This window comes from Apiotrichum porosum (genome assembly GCF_003942205.1).
Source record: "Apiotrichum porosum strain DSM 27194 chromosome Unknown scaffold_9, whole genome shotgun sequence".
NCBI classification, from domain to species: Eukaryota; Fungi; Basidiomycota; class Tremellomycetes; order Trichosporonales; family Trichosporonaceae; genus Apiotrichum; species Apiotrichum porosum.
Window position 1 is genome coordinate 515488 of NW_021167116.1, and position 13456 is coordinate 528943.

Below are 13456 nucleotides of genomic sequence, written 5' to 3' on the forward strand. Positions count from 1 at the left end.
GGGGGAGCAGCGGCGGCGACAGCTTTCAGACACAAACGACGCGCGGAGTGCACCGGAAGCTGGGTGGTTGCCAAAGCCCCGCCCACTGGCCAATAGGGATCGGCGGCGAGATACGCACCCTCCCCCCCCCGTCGTCGCTCTATCTGGCGGGTGTGTTACATTCTGCGCGTTCTCAATCGGGCACGCTCGATGGCACAACTCTCGGGTGGCATGCTCTGCTGGCTGATCTGGCTGCTGGCCGCTGGCCGCTGTACACCGTCATGCACTTGGCCAGTCACTGCTGCTCCATCTTCCGCTCCGGTCCCACTCCCATCACAAGGCCGCACAGGCCCGTCTATCCCGATCCACCTGCCATCGCATCCCCTACCCACGCCTAATTCCACCCACTCCGTTCCTCTCATATCTCTTCATCTATCCACCCTTCACAACATCCCCCCTCCCCCCCCCCTCTCTACCACACGTTATCATCCACACCCCGACGTTTGCCACCCACCCACACCCAACCTCTCCAACAACTCTCAACTAACCACCTCCCACAGAACGAACCATGAGTGAGGAACGCGGTCGCGAACCCCAGCGTATCTCTACCGGCCGCGGCGGTGCCGGCAACCTTGTCCGCTCGCTGTCCCGTGGCCCCGACTCGGAGCAGATCCCCACCGCCGAGCGCGGTCGCGAGGTCCGCAGCCCCTCTCACGAGCGTGTAAGTAGACATTGTGTTGGGGTGGTGTGTCCACCCCCACCGGCGGCGTCATTTGACGCCACCCACTCCACCCACTTCCCCCCCGCTGACGATCCATCCAGGCCACGCACGCCGGCCGCGGTGGCGCGGGCAACATCCGCTCGCCCTCTCGCGACCCCAAGCGCGACCGCATCGAGGAGGCGCAGGAGGACGCGCTCCAGGACAAGCTTATCGCCGAGCGCCGTGGCCGCCAGGCCGACCAGCCGTTCTCGAGCGGCCGCGGCGGCGCGGGCAACATCACCGACTCGCGCTCGCGCTCGCGCTCGGCTGTGCGCGGCGTCCGTGCCGAGAGCCCCCGTGTCCGCGAGGAGAGCGTCCCGCGCGCGTCCACCACTGGCTTCCGCGCCTCGGGCCGTGGCGGATACGGCAACATCACCGAGGAGAACGGCACGCCCGTGGACCCCGTGGCGCTCGCCAAGGACCGCGCGTACGAGGCCGACGTCAAGAAGAAGTTTGACGAGCACGAGGCCACGATGCCGTGAGTAGAGAGCGGGAGGGAGAGGGCTAGAGAGAGGGCTAGAGGGCTCTTTGGCTCCTGGCTTCTGGCTTCTGGCTTCCGGCTTCTGCCGCCCACAGACGCGCATGACCGTCGCTGACGCAACGCTACAGGCACTCGATTGGCCGTGGTGGCGCAGGCAGTATTGGCCAGACGTTTGAGCCCGTCGACATCTCCAAGCTCTCCATCGAGCAGCAGGAGGCCCACGTCAAGATTGCCGCCAAGGACGCGCACAACTACCGCTCGGGCGGACGCGGGTGAGTCCAGCAGAGTGCTTTCCTCCTTTTTGATATGTGAGTCTCCAGCTGACACTTGTTTTCCAGCGGTGCAGGCAACATGGCCGCTCCGGCCGACGAACGTGGCCGAGGCTCCCCCGCGGCGGCGAACGGCCACGGCCACGGCGTCTTTGGGTCCATGCTCCGCTCGCTGTCTCGCGCCGCAGGCCGTGACCCCAGCCGCGACCCCAGCCGCGACCCCAGCGGCGGGGGCAAGTAACACCACCCAGTACAGCGCCCCGCCCTCTTTCTAATAAAGCCACATCCTCGAACTCCCTCCCTTTCTTCTCTATCCCTCCCTCCCTCCCTATCCCCCCACACCTTCTCCTCTCCTCTCCCCCGCCTTTTGTAACGACTTGCGTTGTGTGTGATACCAGAGAGTGATACAATTGCCATAGAGACGTGATGGTACCATGTGCACAGGCTGGTTTATATGATGGTTGCAGGGGGTGTGTGTGTGACGATATGGCGGCGAGGGTTACAGAATCAGAATCAGAATCGCGGCGGAGGCGAAATGCCCCACCTCCACCGAACAGAGAGCCGGGCGTTTTACACACAGTCCAATCTAACCATCAACATCAGCATCCATCGTCCACATCCCATCTCCACAATCTCCACAATGTCCGACGCCGGCGCCGACCCCCTCGAGCTCGAGAGCCTCGACACTGACGCCCTTCTTGCAGCACTCGCGAATGTCGAAAAGGTACGCGCGCACGGTAGCGAGGGAACCGGAGAGCAGGTCACGGTCGAGTCGGCTGCCCCTTGCCACCTTGCCTTGTCATCTCGCTTCCTCTACGCACTCGGCAGTAGCGATCCGGGGGGGACGGGCTCATGTACATGGTCGCGACGTGATCCGCGGTCCTGGCACGGGACATGGCGAGCCCAGGCCGCAATGAACGATGAACGGGCGTGTGTATCCTCACCCTCGTCGACTTGGACGCTGGCTCGGTCCGTTGCCATGTACCGTCCCGTACGCGAGCGAGAGCGAGTGGGAGAGGAACATGCCCGTCCCCCCCCCCCCCCACTTCCCCCATCCCCAACCCACAACTAACGCCCAGGCCGTCCCGGACCTGCTCCTCGGCGTCAAGCCCGTGCTCGCGCACCTCTCGTCGCCGTCGGCCAACACGGACGAGAACGCCGCCATTGCCGCGCGCGATGCGGTGGAGAACTACATGAACACGCTGGACGTGAGTGGATCGACGTGGGGTGGGGTGGGGTGGGGACGGGTGGGGAGGAGTGCTCGATGAGATTGGGGGCAGAGCAGAGTGCCGTCGCCGCCAGCTACGGCCTTGTCCATCGACTCGACCCCGTGGTGGTGGCGACGGCAACGACGGTAAACGGTGACGCGGCCCACGATGGCGGCCGTTCACGTTCTGGGCCGTGCTATGCCATGGCCTCGCCACTGTGTACGCGTACGAGGCCGACCGGCCGGCGCTTGCGCTTGCGCGAGACGGTAAGCAGCGGGTCCGACAACCACAGCGCCGTCCCCACTGTCGAGTTGAGTCGAGTCAAGTCGGGCAGCCTTGTCACCGGGCGCCAGACCCGTCAGTGGCGAGCACGACGTCCTCGTCCCCTCTGTCCGGGCAGCAAGGAGCTGGGCACTCCCACATCCCCCTTCTCCGCGCCACCCCCCACGTCTCGCCAAACAGCCACTGATCCACTGACACACCTCCGCAGAAGATCCAGTTCATCCTCCGCCAGACCGTCTACTACCTGCGCGAGACGCGCGCCGCGCCCTCTGTGCTGCGCCCGTCGGGCGTGGACGCCATCCCGCGCCCGCTGGCCGCGACGCTGCGGTCTGACGCCGGGCCGACGCCGGGCGGCGCCGACGCGAGCCTGGGGCTGTATGGTGCACGGCAGGAGGTGGCGGCGCTGCGGGAGATGGTGGCGGCGCTGAAGGTGATGCGGGCGCAGGCGGGTGAGGGCGAGGGGGAGGGTGAGGAAGAGGGTGACAGGGAGGGTGCTGAGGGGGACGGTGGGGGAGACGAGGTGCCGGGCGCAGACGACAGGATGGACGCGGACTGAGCACGAGTCCCGCCACCACGAGTCCCGTCACCCCCACCATATGATCAGCAGTACAGTACAGTCAACAAACAACACTCCACACCACACAGCGCAGCACCTCGGGGTCCCGCAACCATAGGATACAGTATAATGCATGGCAGCTACGAAGGAGAGGTGTGTGTGCGCTATACACACACACACACAAACTTGGGTTCGTAGCGCTGCTCAGCGAAGAAGAATATGGGGTGGGGAGAAAAAAGGTTGCGCTAAAAAAAGGGAAGAGCGAAAAGCGAAGACGAGGAGAGGGGGTGGCGACGCGGGCCATGGGGATTACTTGAAACTTGGTGGGGGGTGCGCGACCTTGACGAGGCGATGCACGCGAGCGCAGCAGCTTGGGGGACGCAGCTAGCAAGCTACAGCTTTGCAGCAGCTTACGAGCGCTCGCCGCGGAGGCGGCGGGCGAGCTGGAGGTCCTTGGGCTGGATGGTGACGCGCTTGGCGTGGATGGCGGCAAGGTTGGTGTCCTCGAAGAGCGAGACGAGGTACGCCTCGGCAGCCTCCTGGAGCGCACCGATGGCCGACGACTGGAAGCGGACTGGGGACGGAGGTCAGCAGCACTCGGGAGGGTGTGTGTGGTAGGTGGGTCCCACTCACGGTCGGTCTTGAAGTCCTGGGCAATCTCACGGACGAGACGCTGGAAGGGGAGCTTGCGGATGAGGAGCTCGGTCGACCTGGGCTTGTTAGTTGAAATTGCATGGCGCAGTGCGAACGCCTTTCAACTCACTTCTGGTAGCGACGAATCTCACGAAGCGCGACGGTACCGGGGCGGTAACGGTGGGGCTTCTTGACACCGCCGGTGGCGGCCGAGGGGGCCGACTTGCGGGCGGCCTTGGCAGCGACTGTGGAAGAGGGAAGACATGGAGGGAAAGCGGAGAGGGAAGGTGCGAGGGAAGGAGGAGGACAAGGAGGTGACGGTGTTGTGTGTGGGGGAGAACAATGGAGAGGGGATCAAGTGAGAAACGCACGGTCAGCTGTGGTACAATGCCATGAATTCCTAGCTCGAGGCGACTCACGCTGCTTGCGGGGGGCCTTGCCACCAGTGGACTTGCGGGCGGTTTGCTAGGACAGTGTTAGTACCAGAGCCGGGGAGGGGAGGGAGTCATGTCGGTGTAATGCAGAGGAAGACGAGGGAGAGAAGGGGCGTTTGAGCGGAGGTGTGGGTGGGTGCGTGATGAACGTGTGTGGTGACGAGGAGCACTAGCGGCCAGTGAGGGCCCATGGCAGGACGACACATGCACCAAGGGGGGCCATGCATGCATGGTGGGTGGCGGAGGTGCTGCTCGCCATGCATGCATGGGTGGATGGGTGCGCGGTGGTGGATGGGTGGGGGGATGTTTGGGTGTGGTTGTATGCAGGTGGGTGGCGGGGAGGCGGCGGTGGTGCAACACCTGTGCTTCTCTTCTTCTTCTCCCGTCGTCTCCTTTTCTCTGCATTGGGGGGGACATTGTTTCTTGGGTTCTCACCTTGGTACGGGCTGTTTTGGGGTGGCGTGTCAGCGCAGATTTCATGGTGGTGCCACTGCCCGGGTGGGGTGGTCCCTGCTGGGGGGGTGGATGTTTTCAGAACTCACCCATGGTTGTTGCTGTAGAGGGTTGTTTGGGTTGATGGATGAAGAGAAGAAGAGAAGAAGAGAGAGAGTGTGAGAAAGAGAGATGGCTGGGGTGGGGTGGTCGCTGTGTCTGTCTGTTGGGGGGGTCGGGGGGGATGTGGTCTTTTGGACTCTTGATGGCGAGCGGTATATCTCACAGACGGGGACGGGGGGGCAGTCCACTCACTCAGCACGCATTCACGCAACCAGGTGCCAGCCAGCGCTATATGCAGACAGACCCCGCCTGTCCGCCTGACCGCCCGCCGAACAACCGATGTCCTCTCTGCCCCCCTCAATCGCCCGAAGCTCACACACACACGCTCTGCACAGACACACACGCCCCCCCGCCTGGCCACTCGGCGTTACGGAGTTATGGGGAAATGAGCCTCAACCGGCGCCGGCAGCGCAGACCAGTGCTGGCCAGGCATGGTCACACGTCACCCCTTGCTCTGCGGTGCGTGGGTGATGAAGAGTCCGTCCCATCGAGTCTGCCAGCTCTCGGCGCCGAGAGTCACCGTGGTCTCGTCCTCACACGACGCGCGTCCCGTCCCTTGTCATGTATACTCGGGTTAGCTCCATGCATGTCGAGTCGGAACACCGCCCCCGTGGTCGGTTGGATCCATCCGTTCCAAAGTCGATCACTTGTGGCGCGACGGAGCATTTCGTGCTCGAACTCTCGGTCAACCTTACCCACGGTGTGTCCTCTCCACTGGGCCCGGTCCGGTCCAGGCCACACGTGTGCTTGGGGCAATGAGCTCTCTCTCACTTCGTCACATGCACCTCCTTCCCGTTGGGAGCCCGTGCATATGCCAACTGGTCTTTTGCTTACGCCTCAGAATGCATATGGTGTGGTCAGCCCGGATGTGTGGGTTGTCGTGTGTTCCATGGATTCCCGGTCTATTCAGGGTCCACCGGGCGTCCGAAAAGCTCTGCTCTCTCGCAGCTCTGATCTCCGGCAACTTCGGATGCGGGGACCCCGCGTGCCTGAAATGTTGCCGAAGAGCAAAAACGGCATGTCACTGTTCTGTGACCTTTGGCGCAGAACCATGCGTCGCGCGTGTCGTTTTGCCGTCGCTGGATGCACAGCGTCATGGTATGAGTCTGGACATGGTCGCAGTACTTGGAAATACCTGCCGTGGGCTTTGGGCGGTACCGGGAGGCAAGCTCGATACACAGTGGCGAAGTGACCGCGACCCGTCTCATCGCCCGGAAAGGGGTTTCGCCGTTTTTTGCCTTTCCTTTTGCTCTGCACGCCACTTGTGCTGTGGGGGGAGATGCGTACGGGTACGGAAAATTCCCAGCAGTAGGCTTGGTAACATGCAAGCTCCGCGGGTACAGCACCGGGTGGCTGCAGGCTCTAGGCCTAGTCACTGCTATCCTAACGCTCCTGGAGATGGAATACTATGACCCCTCGCCTATTCACCTGCCACAAATGTGCATTTTACACTGTTTTCTCTCAGTTACATACGTCAATGTATGGCTTGCATAGTTTTCAAACAGCTACACAAAGGCGGTCCACGTTGAGATCACTCCGCGTTCAAGGCCTTTCCTCAGCGTGGTGCCCCGCCCCGAGCACGCGTGCAAGTCACGCGCGAACTCGTAGCAGAACTCTGTTCTCAAGGAGTATCACACTCGATACAGCTGAGTAATACCCACTCCTCGTAGGCGACCGACGACCATCCTCATGAGGATCTCATTAATCGTGCCTGCTCCACCGCGGTGCTCCCTGTCGCTGACGGTGTAGTGACGCAATCCTTCGGACTCAAACTGCTGTTCGCGGCTTGTATTGTTACTGGTGGACTGCACACCCCGGCGGCTCGTTGATGGCGAGCACATGTCTTGGTAGACACACGCTGGAAGGGAATAGCGCGGCTTCACTCGATGGCAAAGGAGATCTCGTCCACAATTCGGACAAGAGTCGTGGTCTCGGTCTTGGTCGTGTCGTGTTCCACCCGCCGTCGACCTCGACCTCGATGTCAATACGCCTCGCCCCTCATGTATCCCGCCCAGCGCGACCGGCACCAGCGACAATGCCGAGCTGATGGGCGGGGGAGAAGAGCCGCGGGGGCAGAACCGCCGCCACACGATACGCATGGTGGCAAAGTCGATGCCGATCAAGGCGGACACTGGAGTGCCGCGTCGTCCACTCCGTTCAATTTCCGCGCAACGCCTCGACCTGAGGATCTGGTGTCGAGGGATGGATGCCAGCGACCCCATGGTATTTATATGCACCCATCAAGCGGCACACTGGCCTCTATCTCGAGGAAAAGTTGAGACATGGGGGGTCGTGAGGACGGATTCGTGGCGCTTTTGGCGCTCCGCCGCGCGTGCTGGCCCGTTTTCGTCTTCTTGGCGAAGAGAGCACACATCCACATTGGCTCTCGATGACAGAGACAGACGCCCGTCCCAGAGCAAGCCGAAGGACATTCCTATGGCACACGGTGTGCAGAGAATGGATGCCAAGTGGGCACAATTGTGCTTGGCAGACCATACCGTGCCAACACGCGGAATGGAATGGCACGCCTCGACTGCGCGGGCATGGTATGGCACTTTCCTCATTTCTCAGCGGCGTGTCGTTGTAACCAGCGCACATTTAAAGGATGCAGTTACTTTACACAGTAACTACTGTGCAGTATTCGACTGTCGGGAAGGCGGGGGGGGTGGAAGAGTGTGACCGTGGCAAGGGCATGCGCTGGGTCGTGGCGAGGTAGTGTTTCGTCAACGATTGACTTTTTACCGTGGACAGTGGACGGCCATCGGTGTGACCGGTCGCGCTCTTTCCGACGCACAAACGTCGGGTTCGTCCTGCTTCACAGGCGACGGCCAGGAAAGAAGGGGCACGGCGACAACGACCAAGACGGCACAGCGGAGAACACTGGCGAGGCGGCCTCAAGATCGCGACTGCGCACCGATTTTGCTTCCGGCCGCCTCAGGAGTCCACCCACGCGCCAACCCGCCTGGGACGAGGCCACGCCGTCGTGGTTACGTCGGTGCAGGCCGTCACTGTAGCCCACGCCAGTGGAATGCACCCCCGATGCAGAGGTTTGTGCAACTACTAGAACGTTGCAGGTGGGTGTGGCATTTTCGTCGGGCCGTACACTGGACGGCGGTGCGGTCCAGCAGCGTGGATTGCGCGATTGGGGCGTACGCACGTCTCGGTAGTAATTGGTGTCGAGAGGTGTGAGGTGAGGTGGGATCTGATCTGCGAATCTGATCTGCGAGACTAAGTCAACAAAAGGTCTGTGAAAGAGCCACAGGCAGGTAGAGGAATGAACGCAGGTGCGTTCTCTCCACGCTGCTGTGGGAGCATCGAGAGGGGGAGGGCGGAGTAAACCTGGCGTCTCTCCGGAGGGAGGATTATCGCCAGTGCGTGCCGCCGCCGCGATACCACGACGCACATCCATCCCTCCACGCTCCATTGTGTCGACTCACCAGTACCGGGGACGTTTTTTATAGCCGCGTCATGGATGCGTGAAGACGCCGGTTGGGTTAAAGGATGTCAACTAGGAGGATGGAGAAAACGAACACAAGACGCCTCTTCCCCGCGCCTAGTCCCCAAGCGCCGCCCTGTGCTCCACCCCGGCCACACCCCACCCCTCACCCTCCACTGAGACGCGCTTTCCAGGCCCGAATTGGCCCTTTGGATCTCTTGTAAAAAGGAAATTGCAACTCCGTCGCACGTACAGTACCACGGTGTCGTGGGGGGGTTATGAGGATGTGGGGTAGGGTATCTTTCACAGGTCTCTGCGTCACTCGCTGGTTCCAGCGGCAACTGTTGACATCATGAGGCACAGCACAACACACCAACGCACTCCCCCGCTCACCCAACCGCGATGAGCGTCGACCATATTCTCCGCAGCAAAGTGGTGTCCACTCGCTCCAGCGTGTCGTTGATTGTTCAACCGCGCTCTTTCCATACTCCGGCGCGCCAATGTGCGACTGCAAGAGCCCAAAGTAGCGGCACTACAGAGTGGGGTCACTATTGCCACAGACACGCCGTGCCCCCAGCGTGCTCGAGAATGTGCCGGAAAACGTCGTTTGCGGCTGCAAGCTGCATGGCTCTCCCCGTTCCATCCGCCCCGATCCCACACGACCTTGGTCTCCGCAACTCGGCGACCACCTCCAGTGGCAACAGACGCAGATGGACGATCGCTGCTTGGTGCTTGTTTGCCTGACAAAAACAACAAGTCGGCGGCTCGGAGGATCAGACGGCAGCCGGCTCGCTCTGCTCGCCGTGGGTGGGTTGACAACCCGAGCAGGCAGCAGCATTCCGCATCGACGTTGTACCTGTCCTGGCGCTGTTCATTAGTGTCAGACGGCCCCTTTGGCCCTTGTTGTCCCACGCCACGCGCTGGGAACATCAGCGTCGAGTTATCCCGCTGCCCACTGCTGCAGCGGTACAGCTGCCAACTGGCGACTGGCAGACAATAGTGGTGTGCATGGTGGGGGTGCATGGGTTTGTTCCTCGTCCGTCTTGGCCGGCCGCCTTTGGGCGCGTGGATAAACGACAGACAGAGTCCTTTTGCCACACTCGGCGCACTCTGCCGTTCCCTGCCTAGCCTTGCCCTCCTCCGACGTCACGGCCGCCATTAGCCACGGCAAGGACGGCCTTGGCATGGACGAGAAACGCGGTATAGGGCGAGGCGGAAACTGTAAAGCAGAAGACGAGATGGCAGATGACGATGCTCTCTAGGGGCCAGTGGCCAGTGGCGAACCCCACAAATCCACTTGGCCTCGCCGCCCAGGGGGTTTCGCCATATATTTTTGCTACCGAGATATGAGGCGTTGGGGTTTGTGGCGCTCCCGGTTTGGTACGCTCACCACACCCATGTGGCCATGTGGCCAGGCGCGCATGCGCGCAGGCATTGTGGATGTCGTATATCCCGACATGCATCGACTGTACCACATCCAGCATTGTTTTCCGCGACAGCGACAGGGTGCGAGGCAGGCAGCAGCCCTGGGGCCTGGGGAGCGAGACACACACACATGTACAACAACGACAAACCCGATCAGCTAGCCGAACGAGACACCTCTGCGTTCAAGCGACAGCGCGGGGGACTTGCACCCGGCCCCCGCACAGGGACACCGTTTGGGGCTTGGATCTCCTGTGGCCTGTGGCCTGTGGCCTTGAGCTCGTGTGGGTACCTTGGCCATTCCGGCCCCGAATCCCAGGAATCGCGGGATCGGTGCGCAAGAGCGCAGAGAAGGCAGCCGGGCCGCACACACACTGTCAGGCAATGATGCCCAGACAACTGCTCAGTCCGTGACGAAGCAAACGCCGAGGGAACACCCCCTATGGCATGGCGATCACAGCATGGCTGCAAGGCATTCAGCCGCAACACGCCTCCTCATGGCGTCGAGGTCTGCCTGGCCCGCCGGCTGGCCGCCTCAGCGGCATCCCATCCGTCCACTGCGCTGCTGGCTGCTGGCTGCGACGTGGGGGTCGGGGGCTGGCACAACAATGGCGCGCGTGTATGTGCGTTGGTAACATTGATGAGAATCCACTACAAGATGCGTGCTAAAATGCTAGTGAGGACAATGGGACCCCGGCGGTCGGTTCTATGGATGGCAGGTGGCAGAGATGGGTATTCTATGGTCTAACCAAGCGGGGAAAACTGGACGGAGGGGGAGAGAGGGGGGAGGGAAGAGGGTTGTGGGGGTAGGAGGTAGGGGTGGTGGATCCTGGACTTCTGGACTTCTGGACTTCTGGCTTTGCTGGGCGGCGACGGCTTTTGCTGTGGCCTTGACAGGACGCCCGTTGCTCGATAATTCACGCCCGCGTAGTCTGAAAGGCATGGCCATGGCGCATCTCGACGGTGTCGAGCTCGAGCTCTTGAGGCAGTACCGCGGCACCATACTCGTCTCGAGTCATGAGCCGGAGGCGACTCTTGGCATCGACAATCTTGCTGGCTGCCTCGGCGCTTGACCCGACCATCTCGGCCAGCGCCGCCGTGACGGCGGCCGCAAGAGCCTCGGTAAGCGTCGTGTCCGTCGTCGCAGGGGCCAGGGGAGTGGGAACTGCAGATGCGGGAGCGCCGCACGACAGTGCAAACTCCTGGGGCCTGACCTGCGGAAAGTCGACGACCGTGAACGTGACGGGGGGCATGTCTGGGAACAGCCAGCCACCGAGTACGAGGCCGGCAGCGAGTGTCGAAATGACGGACAGGCGTTCGCGTGCGAGCCGCTCGCGGTTGATGAGGTTGGCAATCGTCGGCGGGACAGTGTAGCTCGACACGGATCCCCAGTGGGTGAACACGAGGACGGCCTCGCGGGCGCCTGCTGCTGGCGGGAAGCGGCGGAACACAGTCTTGAGGTTGGCGGGGTTGTTGAGGGTCTTGAGGCAGACGACCGTCTTCTCCTGCGCCTGCTCGGGTGGCGGGAGGTGGGCCCATTTCGACGTCATGCTTGAGCCGAAGAAGACCACCTTGCGGGCGGCTACTGGGACAGATATATCGTGCGCGTGGTGCGTGGGGTGGAAGCGGAGCACGACGTCGCGCTTGGCAAACGCCAGATCGACGGCGACCTGCGGCCGTCCGTGTTCGTGCGGGCTTCCGTGCACGTCGATGAGGCGGGTCGTGTCAAACAGGCCCGCCACCTGCTTCATGTCTGGAGGCTCGTTGTCGTGGAACACCTTGAAGCTTGGGATACGCAACCCGTGAGGAGCCGTGATGACATTTGGTGGAGGCGTCAGGCAGAAGACGACGTGAGAATTCTGGAGAGTGAGAACCTTGTCGCGCATCGTCTTGCTCGTACAGCGCACAACACAGAGCGTGCCCCATGACGCATATCCCAGTATGCTGTCCATGATGTCAGGAAAGGCCGTGTGGTCAATTTGACCACGAGGTCGCGATATTGGCGTTGGCGCGGCAACCGCAAGGATGGTTGGAGGTGGATTTGATGATGATGCCGAAGCTGTGCAAGGTGTTGCTGCTGCAGCAGCTGCTGCTAGTGACGCACTGCTAGCAATGGCGAGAGGGTCACCTTGTCCGGTGATAGGAGGGGATACGAACGGCGCATTCTGTATCACTGTAAAAGCAGGATCGTGCGTTATGGGTGGTATGCTTACTGTAATGTTGCCGGGAGCGAGTAGCTCAATCTCGGAAATCCCCGTAGGTTGACGAGGAACCGACCGCAGTTCGTCAAGGCCATCGGCGTTGGTCCGTGGAAGGCGGGGTCGCTTTGGTGGAGGCGGAGAGCTTGCTGCCGGCATCGTGTCCGGCGGCCTGGTCGGCATCGTGGTGTAGGTCCACAGTCAAGTGGCGACAGTAAAATGGGTGGTGGTGGTGGGCTTGAAGGAACAGTGAGAGATCACAAAGTGTCGAGATGGATCTTGGGTCAACCATGCCCACTACACAGAGTGTGGCGTTGGCTGGTTAAATTCCTCGTCGATGTGTCGAAAGAATATCCGCCGTCGATGGCGGTGGGTCTTGAGTCCTTGAAGAAGACATCTTGGACACCATATCGTCGGGACTCTTATACCCAGTGCCCAGCACGAGTGCACCTGCGACAATACACGAAGGCCAAGACGAACAACACTTGTTCATGAGGCTGCGGGCATGCCCGCCGCACTGTACTGCCTATAGTAGAATCCCGGTCGGAGTGTGTCGCCCCTCGGTCACGGCCAGGAGCTCCAGAAGGGCAGACGCACAGAAGAGGCATGCGGGCAAGTGCCAGCGGGCACTGGATGCGAGAGAGAGACAGAGAGTGAGAGGGAGTGAGTGGGTGAGTGAGGCCCTGCGCGCGCCACCACCCGGGCGAGAGGCTACCCGCCCGCCTGTACCTGGCGTGAGGCGCGTGAGGTTTGGGTGGTGGTGGTGGTATGTTGCTGATGGCGGCCTCGCCCACTGTCTGTGGCCAGAATTCAGAGGAAGGAATGCAACAGGCCAATACATGACAGCCGCTGATCGTCGTGAACAGAGGCCAGAGGCCAGAGAATACATACAGCTCGTCATGCTGTGTAGCCACTGCGTTGTGCTGGGAGGAGCGGGTACAACAGTGGTGCACTAGATGAGCCTCCAACAATAACGACTCTGTTGCTCTCCTCTACATGGCCTCCGCTTACCACCTACCAGCAACATATGCTTTTGGGGGCCCACCTCAAAGAGGCACAAGGGGTGGCGGATTGTGACGGTGTGGTAGTCTCAACAAGCGACGCGTATGCACGTCCTTTTGTTGGTGTTGTCGGAAAAGTGACACAAACCCGTCATCGAACGCTCACAGTGACGCTCTCGGACACGACCTTTGTCGCCCAGCACCAATAACAGCCCTGCGGTTGAGGACTGGTTTTCCGACAC

At 61.6% G+C, this 13456-nt stretch overlaps 4 protein-coding genes across 4 annotated transcripts; 2 read left to right on the forward strand and 2 right to left on the reverse strand.

The window, feature by feature from the left end:
* Nucleotides 1-547: 547 nt before the first annotated feature.
* On the forward strand, nt 548-1730 carry EHS24_009438 (uncharacterized protein; the record flags this gene model as incomplete). Its single annotated transcript, XM_028624721.1, has 4 exons — nt 548-700; nt 802-1217; nt 1349-1492; nt 1559-1730. The coding sequence occupies 4 exons, from the start codon at nt 548-550 to the stop codon at nt 1728-1730; spliced, it is 885 nt and encodes a 294-aa protein (XP_028474889.1).
* A 399-nt stretch (nt 1731-2129) lies between these two features.
* Nucleotides 2130-3535, forward strand: EHS24_009439 (uncharacterized protein; the record flags this gene model as incomplete). Its single annotated transcript, XM_028624722.1, has 3 exons — nt 2130-2213; nt 2569-2697; nt 3188-3535. 3 exons carry the CDS (start codon nt 2130-2132, stop codon nt 3533-3535), a joined length of 561 nt encoding a protein of 186 aa, XP_028474890.1.
* A 410-nt stretch (nt 3536-3945) lies between these two features.
* On the reverse strand, nt 3946-5148 carry HHT1 (histone H3.1; the record flags this gene model as incomplete). Its single annotated transcript, XM_028624723.1, has 6 exons — nt 3946-4109; nt 4169-4245; nt 4299-4413; nt 4588-4633; nt 5038-5048; nt 5145-5148. 6 exons carry the CDS (start codon nt 5146-5148, stop codon nt 3946-3948), a joined length of 417 nt encoding a protein of 138 aa, XP_028474891.1.
* Nucleotides 5149-10932: 5784 nt separating this feature from the next.
* Nucleotides 10933-12396, reverse strand: EHS24_009441 (uncharacterized protein; the record flags this gene model as incomplete). Its single annotated transcript, XM_028624724.1, has 3 exons — nt 10933-12074; nt 12120-12180; nt 12229-12396. The coding sequence occupies 3 exons, from the start codon at nt 12394-12396 to the stop codon at nt 10933-10935; spliced, it is 1371 nt and encodes a 456-aa protein (XP_028474892.1).
* Nucleotides 12397-13456: the final 1060 nt, after the last annotated feature.